This window comes from Pseudochaenichthys georgianus, chromosome 4, assembly GCF_902827115.2.
Source record: "Pseudochaenichthys georgianus chromosome 4, fPseGeo1.2, whole genome shotgun sequence".
In the NCBI taxonomy this organism is placed as follows: Eukaryota; Metazoa; Chordata; class Actinopteri; order Perciformes; family Channichthyidae; genus Pseudochaenichthys; species Pseudochaenichthys georgianus.
In genome coordinates, this window is record NC_047506.1 from 44,209,342 (window position 1) to 44,228,786 (window position 19,445).

A 19,445-nucleotide genomic window follows, 5' to 3' on the forward strand; every position below is an offset into this window, starting at 1 on the left:
CTAGTACCCATTTGTTAAATGCTGGCCCACTGTGTATTTGAGTTTGACACCCCTTCTTTAAAGCATTCTTATTCTGCTGATAAGCACATTTTCTTTGTTTTCCAGTTATGACATTTTTTATTTTGTCTAGTATATTATATTACTATGGTCACTGAAACGATTATCATGCAGTGTATTTGTTGAATAGACACGTTTCCACAGAAGCTGACCCTTTACTAGTTATCCACTGTAACACCCATGAGGTAACCATTTAGTTCCACATGAAGCCATGACATCTTCATCCCAATTACACTCTAATGCACTGCCTCCATTAGAACCTTGTTCTGATCGGATTCAGTCCCGTTTGATGAGATCTAAGTTGGTCTCTGGTCCTGATTCATCCACACACTGTGCAACAATAATGTGTAGCATTGTGAATACAACATTGAAAGCCTGAGCTGCCTAAACGTACCGGCCTGAGTGTCATTACAGAACATACACGAAGTGCACTGGAGCCGTGTCTTTGTTTGTTTCAATGTCAATAAGGTTTCAATAAGGTGTGCACTTGTTTATGCTTTCTAGAAAGTCCAATGAAGCTGTTGTTAAGCTCTGTAGTGCCTGTGATGGAAAAGGTTGTGACCGTGTGATATGGACTTCAGAGTTCACGTGTCCATTAGTAAACTCTTATTGTGATGTAGGGAGAGAACACTGTTTCACTGTTGGCAGTATGTGTAACCTGGCTTGGGACTTGACTTTGGTTTGAACGTGTGGAGTGGGGTCATATGTTTGTGCAGTGGGTCCCTACTGTTTTGCCATTTGTCCTTTTCGAACAAAGAGGTCCAGAACCTCTTGCATCAAAGGACCCACATGGAAGATCTAAGGGTGTTTGCAACCCTCCAGTGAGTTTGCTTTCTTCTGATCTCGACATATAGACTGCACGTGAATGCAGAGTCTGAAGGCAACGGGACAAGACTTTGGTCTGGGAGTGTTCTCGCTTCCATTAGTAGTCAGAAAAGTAAAGGGCAAACACGTTTTAGAAAGCCTCAGTTGCATGCATGTAAACAGTCGGAGAAAAAAGGGGCGGAACGCACCTGCTGAATCTTGGCAATCGACAATTTGGCTTTTAGTTTGCACCTTTGGTCTGCATTAAACATGTCATCTTTCATTTCCAACTTGGTTTAATGTTTTGATCCAATATCTGTTATCTGTATATCATCTTGCTACACTGGAACCACTCAAATATTGTCTGTTGCTAAATCGTCATCTGACCAATAGCAGACGAGTTGGAACATTCAGAGCTTCGTCCCCTTGGTTTGCTTTCTACTCCAACAGTAAAAAAGGCAAGTGAGCTAAAGCGTCTGCATCAGAGAAGATGTCTGTGGGATACGTGTTCATGTCCACACAAACTGATAGGCATTACAGCAGTCTGCTGACAGTTGAGCTGAAGCCAAGTGCTTGGAATGCTGCTGAGATGGACCCTTCCCAAAGAGCGCCCTGAGGAGGCTCCCATCACTCAGTGCCAGTCAAGCCCTGCATGACACCCCCCTCTCAGCAGGCATGGCACTGGAGATGGCACTCGCTGTCACAACATGGCACAATGATAGGCTGCTCAATCCCACGGCTCCCACTGATAATGGCGTATGCTGATTGGTGGCAGGGAGTGCAGACTGCGGACCACCCTGGCTGTGTCTCAGCTCCCTAAGAGAGTGTTAGGGCTGTGACCTTTCTTCTGCCCCCCTTATGGGGCTCACAATCTGGAGGCATCTCAAGGGATGGCCTCCATTTCAATTCTGCATGCCTTCAGGAGCACATCATCTCTTACACTTCAACTCTACCTCTATGGGGGGTTGAGAGTTTTCTTTATAAACACGTGGATAACCATTGAATCAACATATTTCATGTCACGTAGAATCATTCAGATTGTGTTTAAATAAAAGCTGCTATAACTGGGAGAGCCAGTTCTTATTGGGCAAAAACAAATGGATTATCTTGTACACATTACAACGTTGTATATAGCTGGTAATACCTGGCACAAAAAAACAAAACAAAATATTATTATGTCATTATTGTTGAATCAGATTGAAAGAATAGTTTGGCATTTTGAGAAATACATTTGAATTCTTGTTGAAGGATGAACATATTGAAACCATTCTCTTATCAGTTGGCTAAATATGTAGCTAATTAGCTTAGCTTAGAATAAAGTCCTCTTCTGTTGGGCTGCTGTCATTGGACTGATGTAAACACCTTGTTTAGCAAACAGCTGTAAGGTACAGGAAGATGCTGCACAGGGTTATCATGATGCTGTGGACTTGTTCTCTGTCGGTCCGGACTCTATTAAGTCTGTGTGCACTGACATGCTTTCATTCTTTCACTGTCCCTCCCTCAGAAATGTCCTTTATCAAAAAAGAAAAACTCTATAAAGAGCATAGAGCGGTATTATGAAGGACACTCAGCGAACATACTTTTGAGCAAGGCAACTCCAAGGTTGATTATTTTGAAATGTGCAATATTATAAATGTCAATGTTATTTTCGATGTAGGTTTCTAATTTCTACTGTTGGTAACCAAGTTTCACTTACAGTTAGGACTCTATTTGTGTCCAAGCTGCGTGAGTATGGATAGTTATCCTGTGTCATGTTTGACCTCACAGGTTTCCAGGCTCTTAACCATCTTCATCTGAGGAAATAGCATGTTATTGTTGTCTTGAGATACACTTTACATAAAAACACTTAAATGCATTCATACCTCATAGGGCCATAGTGCCCTTGTGTTTTAGGAGCTCTTTTTACTTTGTCCATGTGTGTTGCCGTCCTGTTGTTTTGACTCACTCTCAACTAAGACACTCTGATTTAAGCTTCTCTTAAGGGTAGGGTAGGTAAGAATGGAGAAACCAGCTTGAGTGCGCTAGAATTTGAAAGTATGCAGCCGAAAAAATCTGCCCCTTCCTTCAGACTTCCTCACAGAGCCCCTCCTCCAACACACATGACCACACGCACACATGACCAATGAGGGCACGCGATAAGTGTGTGCCCAGATGGAAGGCTGACAGGCAGGTAGGCCGTCCAGTTACTTCAGCCGGGCCGGCCCAGATGATTGGTCGTGCTTTTTAGAGCACCACGGCTTCCACTGATGATTTTTTTTAATGTATTTATTGTCAAAGCACTTCATATAATCATTGCTATCGGGATGTTAAGAGCATTCCATGGAATATAACAAGTGCTTCTGAAGTGAATGACCTCCCCCACCTTTAAGACAACACACACGTTATAATGCACATCAAGTTATCACTGCTGCTTTGTCATTTGATCTCCGCTGCACACAAAGGTCAGTGTTTCAAAAGTAGATTTCTCCTCCAATCAGCAGCTCAGCTGAACACATGTAAACAAGCTGATGGAGAGGACATTGAATAAGTCAGCTGAGGAACGATGGCTCCTGCTGCTGTCCTCATAAAAGGTCAACGGCAGCTATTTTTTGCAATGGATATTTGAACTCTTCAGGGCTCTGACGCCACGAGTGTGTGTTGCTGCAGCTTACATCCTGGAGCTGCCAGGACTGCGTCAAGTCGACACTCCAGCTCTGTGATGACAGGGCTCCGTGGCGTTTAACTTTCCTTTCTGTTTGTTTATTACGCTGCTTTTCTCTTTGATTGCATTGTTGATGCATGAAAGCAGAGCTATTGCTACAGAGCCGGTGGCACCCGTTGACCTTAAGGTCAGTCTGGCAGCAGGTTCTGAGTTCTGACAGGGGCAACCAACTGTGGAGAGAAGCACGCCTGCGGGCGCTCAGTGTGTTCCGTCAATGTTTGTTCGTCAAATAAACCGCACAGTATCAGCCCTTTGTCTTTCATCAACAGGGTGAACCAGTGACAGGGTTGGTGTGAGCCACGACGCTGTGGCCGTCCATACAGCCGGCCTCTGTACACCATGCAGGCCTAGCACAATGCTACAAGGCTTAGCATCATAAGCTGTCACACACACACACACACACACACACACACACACACACACACACACACACACACACACACACACACACACACACACACACACACACACACACACACACACACACACACACACACACACACACACACACACACACACACACACACACACACACACACACACACACACACACACACACACACACACACACACACACACACACACACACACACACACACACACACACACACACACACACACACACACACACACACACACACACAGAGATAGCCTCAGAGAGAACAGTTAGAGTTTCCAGTCTCTGGGATTGATGATATCGACACACTGTAAGCGATGGACATGTTCTGCTGTGCAGTATTTCACCTCCTGGAGCACAACGGGTCACAACAAGTGCATGGAAAAGAGCTCATTCCAGGGGTGAGTCAGTGAGAGAGAGACGGCCTGGAGAACTGCAGGAAGTGAATGAAACTATTAGTTTGTGCTGTGTGAGAGCCACAAAACACACATTTCCCTCTTCTGTTGAAATAGCCCTGCGGAGACGCCACCATCGGTGACTCCCGGGGACTTGTTCTCTTCTCCGCCCAGAAGCCCAGGAAAAAAAAAAGTTTTAGTTGCATCAGTGAGTAACACGCCCTACTTTATATGATGTTGTTACATCATACTAGGAGTATTACATACTTTCTTTTCTGAAACCCAGTTTTTTGCAGATTACATAAGAATATACATTTCAAAAGATGGACCTAATGTTCAACTTGATGGTGTTTATGGTTGGTGGTGAAACTGAACAGAGTGCCTGTGTATTCATATCTCACTCTGTATTATAAGTGTGTATTCATGTTCTGTATAGTACATCGCAAACAAAAAAACAATGAGCCATTGGAAAGCGATAGAATGGAAAACTATATGTCACCTTTTCACATATCCAGCATTTCCAATTCTTTATCTTTTGCCCAAATGAATAATGGACATTCACACGGATGGATGGGAAGCATCTGCAGATACTGTAGTTGTGCATGCTGCACATGTACTTAACAATTCACAATAATGCTAACAGTCCTATGAAATACACCTTCCTAAAATGTGTCTTTAATTGTTTTGTTGTAATGTGTTAGTGTTTGTTGTGCGTGTTAAAAAATATATTTAATAAGCTTAAAAAAAGCAAACATCCTATATATTTATTTGAGATGAATAAAACCGGTCAATGTGGCAGTTTTTCTAATTATAATGTAATAAAGTAAAGCATAGCTTTGATGTACAGTATATGTTGTTGATGAAACTGTTGGAGTGTTCCCTTGTAGAGACGGGCCGTCATGCAGCTTCACTTTAAGCAGCCACAAGAGAAGCCGATATAAGATAGACAGTGTGTGTAACACACTATCTGCAAACGGAGAGATAGTTGAAACAGCTAGAGGTCTCGCCATGTGCCTCAGAGACATTGCTTAATCATATTTAATGTGCCTTATCTCCAACTATTTTAGAACGCAAATTGCTACCCTCAATTGCACTCGGCTGATGGATTGTTAAATGTGACTATTGTGCCTGATTGCGCAGACAGGAGGTGACTACAAATGGAGGCAGATTGGGGAACGCTTTAGTGTTGACTGTGAATTCTCCTGCGCTCAGAGTGCACGCTGCTGAAATAGAGCGATGCCATTGGACATTGGAGCTGGAGAAGATCCGCTTTGTATTCAGGATAAAGTTGAGTGAAAAGATGCAGAACTTCTTCCTCTTAAGGGGTTTTCCCCAAGCTTGCTTAAAAAATCCCCCCACCCTTGTGGTTTGAAATGCAAAGTTAACAGTTTTACTCCGGCCCCCTAAGGCCTGTATAGTCTCTCCTAATCTGTTTTAATGTGTCAAAAGGCTTTCTTCAGAGGCTCTGTGAAATGTCACACTTAAGTTGTTTGCAAAGTCAGTCTGAATTACAGTGTAGAGTGAGGGCTCACTTCACTGAAGGCATTAGGGGAAACTTTTCTAAAAGTGTGTGTGTGTGTGTGTGTGGAGCGGGGGTTAGAGACCCACCGCTGTACGATGCTCTATCCGAGCTCGGACCTCCAGACACAAACTGGGTTCACAAGCAGACTTTAGTGGATTATATCTCAATCTCTATTTATGTATATAGCACATTTAAAACAACCTTCAGTGACCAAAGTGCTGTACAGGCAGTAACTACAATATTAAATAACACAATGGGAGTACAATAATAAAACAATGATTAAAAGCACAATAACTAGAAACGTATAAAAAATAAATAAATAAAAAACACATACAAATATAAAAATGTAATGTTCATCTAGTGTTAAAAGCCAGTGCAAAGAGGTGGGTTTTTAGCTGGGGTTTAAAAAGTGCAATAGACTCAGCAGTCCGGACATGTGCTGGGAGGCTGCTCCACGGTCTGGGAGCTGCAGCCCTGAAGGCCCCGTCACCTCTGGGGTTTTCCTGCACGAGGAACCACCAACATATTCTGCTGAGCTGAGCGCAATTATACAATTATAAAATATGGAGTCTTCATTTATGTGTGCATGATAACAAGCCTTTTGATATGAAATCATTATGAAATCATTCCAAATCGTTATTGGCATTAATGAAATATCACATTGTATCAACGATCAGTGGAAATAAATTGGGATATGATTTTATATATTTGTGCCAAATAGATCTTAGTTGTAAAACCAACACAAATAACACTTTTTTGAAAACACACCACGTTTTTAAATTAAGATGAGGGAAAAGTACGTTATGTGTTATAACCAAATAAAACATATTTAGTAAAGATTTTGAATTTGGTATAAAAATGGGTCAAAATAATGTGAACAATCTTGTTGTTCTTGTTTGATTATGATAAGGATCTTGTTAAACCAATATAGTTTCAGGTTGCTGCCATAATATAGACATTTATGTATGTATTAGTTTCATCGCCCTCAGAACGGCGTGAATCTATTCTCTTTATGTAATTTGTGGAAAATGTACCATGACAGTGTAATTATTTTCACAGGGCCAATTTGCATTTCCACTGCTTTGCTAACTAAATGCTACTGTAGGTTTTAAGGCCGTAAAGATAAATTAATAATCTAGAGTATTTAAAACCCATGAAACATTTAAATTAAGTAATTTTACTTCCTGAAGGGCATCGAGGAGATTTCCCATACATATGCAGACAGACACACTTTTTCAAATTAACATCAGCATTAATCTCTGAGACCGGAGTCGGGTGAGAGCAGAGCATATTCTGGAGCTTTGATGGTCCCTTAGGGCTCCCCTCTGACTTTGATTAGATAGGATTTAGACAAAGTTCATGCATGCACCTCCAACCAATACTCTGATTTCTTTTTATCTCAACACATTATGAGGATCACAGAATTTTACTTCATACTTTTCTACTGATTCAATTCAAACTAAAGTGTCTCTTAGTGTCTCTTAATGTCGTGCAGCAGTGCAGAAACACACAGTTATATGGGGCAATGCCGTGCAGCATGCTTTGATAAGCCTTTAAGGGAAATCAATTGAAATTGTTGCTCTGCCCCATTTTAGAAGACACCCCATCAAACTGAGTTGCAAAAGGTCTAAAGACTACAAGTGTTCACTTTTGTTCCCGAAGTGCTGTACATTTAGTAATTGACTCCGCTTGTTTGGCTTCAGGCAGTAACCTAATAAGGCCATCCAAGGTTAATGAAAGACCCTTTTTAGACTGGCTGAACGTCTGACACCGATATGTAGTGGTAGTGAAAAACAATTATTACTTACATGAGAGACACTTAGGGTAGAAGCCTCTGACATCAGAGTGAAACGTTGTTATTCTGGGAGACACTCGCTGCTGTATCCTGTATTAGTTTGGCCTTTGCATCAAATGTAACCATTGAACATTAGATCAAAATGCCACAGCTGTTCAGATGTTGACAATCCCTGCAGTGGCTTGTGTTGCTGCTTTACAGCCGTCTCTTCCCAGGAACACCAGCGCCACAAATCTCAGTGATTTAACATCCTTCCCTCCAAGCAGCTGGAGTCAGCACAAGTGTCAAGTGCCATTGCCAATCTGCTGTCATGGCGTCCTCTACCAAACAATTTATCCCTTCCTCTCTGGCTTTATTAGCCATAGATGATGGGCTCTTGTGGTTGGTGTAGACTCGAGCATCTGCTATCGAGGTAGCCTTGTAATTGGCTCTGGGGCGGCAGGGTGGATAATCATTTGAGCGTAAACCACTGTATCAGTAAATAGCGGTTCAATTCAACTGTTTTCAGTTGGTCCTGTTGTGCTTTCATCAATAGCCGCGTGCACACCGCAGTACTTTTCCCACGTTAGTTCCGATATAGATCCGAAATGTCGCGTTCACACCAAAAAGAGCCGGAACTAAAATGAGTTCATCAGAACCTTCTTTACCCCCTTTTCCGTCCCTGCTAGAGAGCAGGGACTTTCGTGGGAGAAAAAGGTTCCTATGTCTGATTGGCTGGGCGGATTGCAAACCACGCCCCATAAAACTCCAAAAAGGTTTTGTGAAGCCGCCATTTTATTATCCTCGCATTAGCATTATTAGCATTAGCATTAGCCCAGCGCACAAACGCAGAGAGACTAACTTATGGCAACACAAAAGAAAACATGGGAGCGGTGGAGATGAGGAGGTGTCGGCGTTCTGGCGATTTACTCGGAAGGCTTCAGTAGAAGCCAGTCCCCAACTCCGGGGACTTCCGGCCGGGGACTTCCGGCCGGGGACTTCGGGCGGCAGTATACACCGTGAAGTTGTTTGCAGCCTGCCAGTAAGCCCAAAGCAGAAGAAGAAGAAGTGAAGTCAGCGGCTCATTTGCCTAATCCACCCCCAGGGACTTATTCCGGTGTGAACGCGATCTGTACGATCTCATCTGTACTTAGTTCATGAGAACTAAAGAGTTTTCATGAACTAAGTTCTCATGAACCTTTGTGGGAAAAGTACTGCGGTGTGAATGCGCCTATGCTAGCAGCATGGCTCCAGGGATGACACTGTTGAGCTGTCGGGCTGAAACTAACCACACGATTGGATTCTATGAAAGTTAGGACATTCATGCTTTTCAGTGAGATGTTCTCAAAGATGTTTGGAAGGATTGTCATGTATTTCGACTTTGGTGATCGTTGACTTTCATCAAGGATCATCATCAGGTCAACATTTTAAGATCTTCCATACTTTATCACCAAATATCTGTACAACTAATAACATCAGCCTCAGCAATGCTTTGTATTTATTCCTTATTAGCCAATATTATAATGATTACATGTGATGATGAACATCGTAACATCTTTGGAATGACCTTGTGAGCCTATTGACATGCTGACAAAGCTTTTCTTTAGATTAGTTGTACATAGATGTTTATTTCCATCCCAGACAGTGAAATGTAGTACTCCGGCTGTTTGTTTAACCAGAGCCAAACTCTTGTGCTGTGTTTCAGAACCCTCTCCTGTCTGCACCCTCCACCCCAAACGCTCCAGTGACTGGTTACAAGCGTATGGTCATTCCAACCCAGCCACCTCTTACTGCCACCAAGAAATCTACACCCAAACCTCAGGCACCAGGGGGCGGCTCGTCTACCCTCCCTTCTTCTACCAAGCCTCAAATCCAAACAGCTCCTCAGCCGGTCCCAGCCTCCTACGCCACAGCCTCCACCCCGAGCCAGCCCACCTTCAATGTCCAGGTGAGGTCCGCCCAGCCCGGCCCCCAGCATCAGGCCCCGATAGGGCAGCATTTCGGCCAGCAACCCATTCGCAGCCCTGCACAGGTGCAGTACATGCCTGCCCAGCCCAAAGGCCCTGACTTTGCCTATGGACCACCACAGCCTGGCTTCTCCCAGATGGCCCAGGGTGCGTATCAAGACCAGCACCATCCAGGAGTTCACCAAGTAGGTGGCTTAAGCTCCAGGAGAGCTGAGCCTGCCCCCGCCCAAGACCCCCGAAAGACCTACATCACAGATGTTCCACCAAGCCTGGCTCCCTATACTGCTGGACCAGCTGTTCCACCAAAGGTAAGAACATTTTCATCCCACATGAAACATATTTAGAGTTTTAGGCAACAGTCAACCATATTCAACCTTCCCTCTTTTATTCTGGCGTCCTTTTTTTATATTGTTGGGCTACTTTCCATTCTCAAAAATGGCGACATTGGCTCCCAACTCCTACTGGAGAACCTCGAGGCGTGCACAGGGCAGTTTGGATAGTTAATCCCTCCAGCTCTTTCTCGTGTAGCCCTGGGGCTTCTTTCCAATTGGATATCCCTGGAAGGCCTCCACAGGGAGGAGTGTGTGAGCCGTCCAGATTGGGTACTTGAACCACCTCAACCTGCTCTTGTTAAATGGAAAGCGTAGCAGTCTTCAAACCTCTCTGGGATAGTTCAGCTCCTCTGACTGAAAGACTCAGACACCGTGGGAAGACAACTCATTTCAGACTCTTTTATGCACAATGTCCTTCATTCACTACTCAAGTCCTTTAGTTGATAGTTTGAGTATGTAGAATTTGAAGGTAAATAAAAAGCTTTGGTTTACTTTAGTACAACATCAGCACCACTGAAATCACTTCATCAGTCCACCTGTTTATAACGTTTCAAAGCAAAGGTGGTGTGAGGTCGTTCCAGCTGCGTGGCCAAGTGTGGCACGTCATTTGTCATACACTATTAGTCATACACTATTAGATCAAATAGAGTCTGTGTGTGTGTGTGTGTGTGTGTGTGTGTGTGTGTGTGTGTGTGTGTGTGTGTGTGTGTGTGTGTGTGTGTGTGTGTGTGTGTGTGTGTGTGTGTGTGTGTGTGTGTGTGTGTGTGTGTGTGTGTGTGTGTGTGTGTGTGTGTGTGTGTGTGTGTGTGTGTGTGTGTGTGCAGGTGGGGGAGGGTGTATTGCCAGTGTGCAGTACGGTCTGATCTCTTTGTGTGTACAGTATGCATACATGTGTGCAGCATATGATGGCCATGCAATGAGGCGCTGCTTGCCATCGTCCTTTGAGATGAGCACAATACACCGTTTTTAACCTTTATGCATTTTTGAAAGACTTCTCTGTTGGGGGTTTACACATTTGTCTCATAAACAGCTGCTCATATGTATGTGTACTGTATACATGAACCCACTTAGCTTTTTTAATCTAACCCTATTACTTGCAGTTAGTTTGAATGTTCCTTTAATTCTGGAAATATGGAATATGTCCAACTGTCATGCTCGATCAAAGGTGTGAGTAAGCTACGAAGCCAAGGTTGCTTATGTAAGAGCACATGATGATGTGACTGCCTGAGGCATGCAGCGTTATCAATGTCTGCAGGTCTGCTATCAATGTGGATGTCAAAGTGCCCACTGTATTTAAGACCCCTTTAGAGGTTCCTTGTTCAGAAGACAACATGAAGTCAAAGCGCTCACTGAGATGTTCAGGAGGGCTAGCTCCAGCTGATAGCATCTGCCTGTGACAGCGGACTCAACATGTTCTCTATGACGTATGCACATCATTTGGACATTACAATACACATGTTTTCTCTATTGATTTCCATTGCTGGAGGTTTGACTGCTCTCCTTTAATAACGGCATGTTGGTGCGCTCTCTTCTTCTGCAGTTGTATGATATAATACAAACATATATAATAACTACATTTCATTGTTAATATGTGAGATACATTTGGATTGAAACCTGGCTTCTGTCGACCTCTGTCTGGTATCACTTGTGTTTCATCGTCCATTTTCAAACACTTTTGTAGGTGTACCAATAAATCACATTTAATAAAATACCCACTAAACATATTTATAATAAGTTTAAAAGGCATTACATGTAATCATGTGAAGAGCAGAATGTGACTGTCGTAGGCCTGGCCTCAAGCCTTCAGATGCAGTGAACAACGTTAGACCTTTTTATAGAAAGTACATGACTGGGAAGAAGTCCTGCCATCTCTCAGAAGAGAGCAGTCAATGCCACAGAGACATCGTTCTCATCTCAATACGCTCTGCCGTCGACGATCTCTGGAAAGTGCAAGGCCCTGGAGTTTTCTTTAATTCAAGGATGTTATGCTGGTGGAACACACAAACTGGGCCTCCCAGCCTCTGGGAATATCTCATCAAGGACTGTACTTTACTAAATACAAATTAGCTTCAACATTGCACAGAGTATCTTCAAAATAAATCTAATTATATTTGTTCTGAACAAAAGTCTACATTTTGCTTGAAAAGCTGGCGTTGGTCCCAGGATGATGCATTATTAAAAAACAAAAGGTGGCGTTTAATAGATTTGTGAGCATCTCTTTGATTTCAGATAAAAGCAAATCACACATTTTACAGATATAGCGTGTAAGCTATATATATGTGTCTTCCTTTCCCAAGGATACACGGTAGCAGGGTAATGGGCTCCATGCCTGCCTCCCCTGTGCGTTATCTGAATGCTTTGAAAACATGTTGGAAACTCGATGCTCGGCACGCATGCAGCCTGCTGGAGCCCAGACTGACTGTGGTGGCACATCATGTTTGACTCCCCCCCCCCCCCCCCCACATCTTTTGTCTCCAAACCTTAGCTCTAATCTGACTTGTTGTTTATTTCCACCCAGTACAGCAGCTCTTTAATGACACATTAAGCCAGACACTATAAAAGCAAGATTAGACTGAAAGCAAAATGTCAACGTTGCCTTTGTGACCATCACTCTGCTTGACCCGGTGTCGTGACACGTTCGTAACCCCTCACACATGGTAATGCATCCACTTAAAGGAAGTGGGCTGTGCCTTTAATCTGTTGTGTACATAATCCCAAACATCGCCAATTAAAGGAGCTATTTACATATTTGTACATCTCCAGTAACAGAGTTAATGTTTATTTTATATAACACCCAAGGCTTTCTTCGTAGGGGGGCTGTAACTTTGATTGAGGACTTTATTGAAGAGATCATCCCACATAATTAAGGGTATTCGTAGAAGGTCAGTGTCATTCGAAGTCCAACAAGAAGTCCTTGGATGATATTCTACGATCTAGACTTGTTCTGATTAGCTTGCCTGCTCTGCCTCCCCCCCTCACCCCTTGTCACCCCTGCCACCTAGCAACCAGTCCCCCAACATGTCCTTACTCCCGTAGAATGGAGGTGTAAGAACAGCTTTTCACATCAACAGCCTTCAAGGATGCTTAATCACCCAAATCCAGCTCTGTTTGATCTCTATTGTAGAGACACATTCACAGATTTCATGGCTGCCGGTTAACATACCAATTTCCACGAGTCTCTCCGCCTATCCTGAAACTGGAGGGAAACTAAGCTGGATGATGACTTGTGTTATGCTGAGTTTGAGTGACGTTTGACAGGGGAGGATTATGTTTGCACTGCTCAATCCCTGCAGCCAGTTAAAGCCCCCTCGAAGGTCAGTGATGGTTTCAACTGTCAAACATGTTTAAATATCTGACATGTCTCTGCCTTCCAGTCCTGGCCACTTCGCCTTTTGACCCACAAGAACATTTGCATATGGTGCCATCAGGATGTGTCCAAAAGATCATGTGTGAACATGTGCCATGGCATTGAGCACAGTGCTGCACGATGATTCTTGCTCAGATGTGAATCACGATTTTCCTCCATAAGGATTGAGATCACGATTCTCACACGATTCTCATGTTTCAATGAAAATATGTATTGCACTCTTACTCTTAGACGTCACGTGAGTACAATGAATTTAAACAGAACATTTGTCTCTCTTGTAACAAAAACATTTTATGGTGACGTTGCAGGTGATTTAATAGGTTTGTGGTGTAACCTGACGTCGTTGCGACGATGCGAGAACAATGCTTACAGTGGACGACTTTTTGTAAGTCATCAGGATCAAATCCAAAAACGTTCCACACACTGGATGAATGTGGTCCTTTTTTCGGCATAACTTCCCTCTCACTCTCGCCAGAGTCGCCACCGGGATTTTCATCGGTGTTGTTGTCATTGTCCTCGACCTCCTCGTCACTCTTTTCTGTTTTTCTAGTCGCTCTCGTCACTCTTTGCTAATCAGTGCTAATGCTAACGCTTCTGTAAACATACTGCCGGCTCCTGCCCTCACGTGCTGCAGTCAGTGATCTCCGTAATTTAGAAATGAGATCGAATAGGTGTCTGAATCGAGATCACGATATTTGTTCGATTCATCGTGCAGCACTACTTGAGCATAAAGTCATTTGTCTTCTAAAATTGTAAAACTGAAACAAGAATTTCACTTAAAAAACAATGCATTTCGAACCACCTGTGAAAAGATATATTCCAATAAACAGTGCATTAACCACTGCAGCTGTGACTGTGAGGTAGTGTGGTCGTCTTCCACTCATGAGGTTGGGGGTTCAATCAAAGACTGGTGCATGGATGTGTGTGAATGTTCATTTCCTCGGGCAGGTGAACTTGCCTCTGCCTCTGCCTGCATGTGTGTGAATGAGTGAGTGTCAAAGTGCTGTGAGGGGTCCACTGACTGAGAAGCACTAAATACATGCAGTCCATTCATATTTGAACACATTCAGCCGTAGACACCAGCTCCTTGCTACGGCTCATTTCATAACGTTCGTGATCAAAGCGCCAACATGCTTCTTGATGTTTGTGCAGATCAACCAAAATCAACAAAAGCATATTGTGTCTGGCTAAATAAATACAACTTCAGTCTATGTCCTGTTATTTGTATGAAAGGCTTTACTGTAAAACAACAAGTAAAAAACAATTACAAATATTAATAATACCATTATTATGATGATAGCAATTAAAACATACATTTTTAAGTTTTAACAAAATACTCAAATATAACTTTGAAGTCACCTGAACACCAAAGACCAGCTGTGAGTTTACAGGCTCAGAAATGATGAGATGAGGAACCCATACTAAACCAGAGCCTGTTAATAACCCTAGCCATGACACCAGGAAGGCGTACGATGAGGATCTATCATTTGGAGTCATTCCAGGGCAGGACATTTCTAGACCTCCATTTGTCAGCATCATCAAGGCAAGACGTATGACACATAAAAGCCTTGACCCTTGAACGTAGGACTCAAGTAGTACCAGGCTGTATTGGGGCATACCTTTGTACATATTGTTCATATTACATGAAATCAATACTACTGTAAGCTACTGGAAGATATGCCCTATAATAGAGTGTTGCATTAAGGGGTAGGGGACCCATGACAGACCCCTGGGGGGAATGACTCCTACTTGTGGTTTTCTTTCTCTACGTGGAGACTACCATTCAGAATAATCAGTTGTTTCTGTTAGAGGTATTTACGTGCATGCCTGGAAAGAGGATCAGGTGTGGACACCTGCTGTGTTTACATCATAGTGGGGCATTCTCCTCAGGTGACTGACCCTAGCTGCCCTGCACGTAGGAGCTATGAGCAGCTCTTTAAAAAGCCTCCGACGGGATGCAGGGTTACAGCTCTGCCCAGAGACCAGAGGGTGTGCTCGGGGCAGGGTGCCCAGAGACCAGAGGGTGTGCTCGGGGCAGGGTGCCCAGAGACCAGAGGGTGTGCTCGGGGCAGGGTGCCCAGAGACCAGAGGGTGTGCTCGGGGCAGGGTCACCACGTGGAACTACAAAGTGAGAGCCAGGGCGTTGACACGATGAAGACGTGTTATCTGCAGCCCTGGGATCCTTTCTGTTTGGAGATGCACCTTGACACACATTGCCCTGTTCTACACAACACAAACACAATGGGTATGTATTGATAGACAAATTGATTGACACATGTTTTGTAGTTGCCTTTTAAAAATAAAAATAAATATTGGACTGATATAAATCCATTCTCGATACATTTTCATCTATTTCGCAGCACCACTGAACCATTAGCATAAAAGCACATCCACATACTTTTGTATGTGTTTTTCTTTCTTCTTATATACTAAATGTCCCTCTGGCTACATGGAAAAGAAAGAATTACGTCTTTACAATTCCTTACAGCTGCTTTCTATTTTTACTAGACTATAAAAAGCATCCTTTTAAAATGTCTCTGCACCTCAACACATTTGTTTAATTGCCATTCACATGCCACTATGTTAAGGGACAACATGGTGATTTCTGTGTGTGTGTGTGTGTGTGTGTGTGTGTGTGTGTGTGTGTGTGTGTGTGTGTGTGTGTGTGTGTGTGTGTGTGTGTGTGTGTGTGTGTGTGTGTGTGCGTGTGTGTGCGTGTGCGTGTGCGTGTGTGTGCGTGTGTGTGATATAGTGAACCTGAGAGTATGATCAGAACATATTCCATGTAGTTTCTCCGACAGTGATATTGTCTACAGTACATCTTAAGAAACAACACCAGAACAACAGTATTCATATCTAAGTATGAATTCTCCAATGCCATCGTTGCGCTGCTCTGCCCTCAGCAGCGTCTTTGTTCTGAGATTGTATAAAGTAGACCAATAACAGGTTTATGATCTTTAATCTGTTTCAGTAAAGTGAACTGACATTAGAAGTCAAATGTATAATGTGCGTTTCAGTGATTTGAAGATACACTGTAGAGCTTTTATTGTAACAAAGTGTTTGTTTACATTCACTGCGTGTATATATATATATAATATATATATATATTATAGTATATATATATATATTAGGGCTGTCAAACGATTACAATTTTTAATCAGATTAATCACAGCTTAAAAATTAATTAATCATGATTAATCACCATTCGAACTATGTCCAAAATATGACATTTATTTATGTGTATTGTTGGGAATGGAAAGATAAATGAAAGCAGGCGGATATATCCATTTAACACAGTATCTATGTTTATTATAACATTTTTCTGCGTGTCAAAATGAAAGACAGCCCACACACCTATCAATCATCAAACCGTGGGGTCTTAATTCATTACGTGTTGATTTCTATCAACGGGGAGTACTTCAGGAAAGTCGACAGAGGGGGGGGGGGGGGGCTAGTGGAGTACTTCGTGACCACAGAGTGTGAACGTTGTGATCAGCTGTTTTAGCGCAGTTCTCCAGTGAAGGGGGGAGTCTCCCTCCGCAGCCGGTTGGCGTAGTTTTGGCACAGTTCCGTTGTACAGACCGACGTTAACAGCTCCCTGTCTGTGCACACGGAGACCGACTCTGTCGTCCGGTGATCTAACCGCCTTCTGGAAAAGCTTCACAAGTACGTCGGTACGCAAATGCGCTTTGTGACACAAGTGACGGTACGCACCCCTGTACTACAGCAAAAGTATTCTCCATTGGGACTTCCTGCAACAACACCACGCCGTTATCAAAGATGTTCTATAGAGAAGACGATCACTACGTGACAAAAGTTTTCAAAACCGTGGCTACTGAAATCAGTCTTACTAACTGCTGTCTGTGCAATTTACTCCGCGAGTTGGCAGACTTTATTTTGCTTACTTTAACATCATGTCTCATGGTGGGGCGAAGCCATTTCTTGGTATGGGTGTAGCCTATGCCTCGCACAGAAGAGCTCTCAGAAGACCTACCATTAAGAACTGTTGACTTGCATAAAGCTGGAAAGGGTTCCAGAAGTATCTCAAAGCCTTGATGTTCATCAGTCCACGGTCAGACAAGTTGTCTCTACATGGAGAAAGGTCAGCACTGTTGCTGCTCTCCCTAGGAGTGGCCGTCCTGTAAAGATGACTGCAAGAGCACAGCGCAGAATGCTCAATGAGGTGAAGAAGGATCCTCGAGTGTCAGCTAGAGACTTAAAGAAATCTCTGGCACACGCTGCTAACATCTCTGTTGACGAATCTACGATACGTAAAACACTGAACACGAATGGAGTTCATGGAGGACACCATGGAGGAAGCCACTGCTGTCCAGAAGAAACATGGCTGCACGTTTGAAGTTTGCCAAAGAGCACCTGGATGTTCCACAGCACGACTGGCAACATGTTCTGTGGACAGATGAAACCAACGCTGAGTTGTTTGGAAGGAACACACAACGCTATGTGTGGAGAATCCAAAGGGTTCACACTTTGTCTTGCAACTGTGTGTCCAGGCCTGAAGCTGTTATCCACTGCTGCAAACACCACGTCAAACCTCAACAAACACCTGCAAAGAACACATGCTAAGGTGAAGCTAATAGCTAAGGACCCCCGGACCCAGAGTGAGGATGTTGTTAGTGCGCCGCCGCCGAAGCAACCAAATTAGAATTTGGAGGACCGGTAACCAAAGCAGAGATGGACAGGCTTGTAGCATCCTTCATAGTAGAGGAAATGTTGCCCATGTGCACAGTGGAATCACCATCGTTCAGAGATAGACTGCGCACAATACAGATAGCAGGAGACAGAGGACAGCCACGGTCAGATAGGAGAACATTCAGGATCTGGATCAGTCTTATGCGACAACTGAACTAAAGAGAACATTTGAAACGTTAGCAGTCTGCGTGATCTGCCTGCAGGGAGGGGCGGGCCGGCCCTGCGAGTAAAGTAACGAGTAAAGTAACGAGTTACTTTATGTAGATAGTAACGAAGTAGTGTAATATATTACTTTTTTTTAAAGTAATATGTAACATATTACTTTTTTTTAGTAACGACCCCATCTCTGGTTGTGAAACTGTGTGATGAAACCCACAGCAGGGGGTCCTTCCAGTTATACCCCCCTGAAGCTGTATATGCATCTCTGTTCAAAGCCGCCAGACTCTTCACAAAAGCAATCATTTGACCAAGCAGAACATCAGAGCTGTTGGTAAAGTACTAGTGTCAGGACGATTCAGGGTAGGGGTGGGCTCATGTCAGTCACTGCTTCACCTTGTTGCCATGCAGCACACACTGCTGTCGTCTGGTCAGAAGTCAGCACAGCTCTAAGCAGGTCACACCGTGCAGGGATCAGCTGGATGCCTGCAGCATGTGCATACGGCTGTGTATAGTGCTGGGCCTCCAACAGGTTGCTGGGTGACACAGTGTCTGGTGGAGGTCCACACAGGCTCTGGGGCCTCATTCATAACGCCGTGCGTAGGATTCACGTGGGAAGGTTGCTTACGTAGTAGAAATCCAAAAAATAGGTACAGACATTTTCCGATTCACCAAACATTGCGTACCGGCGTACAGCACTTCCTACGCCGGTTTCCCTTTATAAATCACAATCGACTCGAAATGCGGTGCAGTTTTTGCGGGCTTCACGTAACGCCCATATGTGCCTATAAATAGTCAAAGAAACACCCATTCATTCATTCATTCATTCTGACTGACTGCATGAAGAAGAGCAGGAAATGACGACAGAACAGCTAAAACAGACATCTCACACCATGTCAGATTTTGGTTATTTTGGGGAGGTGGAGATAAATCCTATTGTTTGGTGGATGCAGTTTGAACAGAGTAGCAGCATGGAGGTCGGATCGTCACCAACATAAATAAATAAGTGGTCCGAAAAAGGTTCATGACAAAACAAATACACATAGCCTTCCTCAGGCAGTGTGTTTGTACCGGGGACAGGAGACCCTCGCCTTGATGAGAGACTGTAAGAAATGATCGGGGAATCCCCCCGGAGTGGAGTCATGACGACTGGATCTGAATTATGTTTTCGTATTTGGTGGTTTGTGTCCCAGCTGTCGATCAGCTGTGCGCAGCGTCTCCACTGCAGCAACTCTATATCCACCAGTTAGAGGAAATGGAACT

General features: G+C 43.7%; 1 protein-coding gene across 1 annotated transcript in view; it reads left to right on the forward strand.

Annotated features, from left to right (window-relative positions):
• The window catches only part of lpp (LIM domain containing preferred translocation partner in lipoma), a 160,998-nt gene that overhangs the window by 81,805 nt on the left and 59,748 nt on the right, over nucleotides 1–19,445 (forward strand). The window contains 1 exon segment of the mRNA XM_071202954.1: nucleotides 9,356–9,925. Coding sequence (XP_071059055.1) covers nucleotides 9,356–9,925 — 570 coding nt within the window.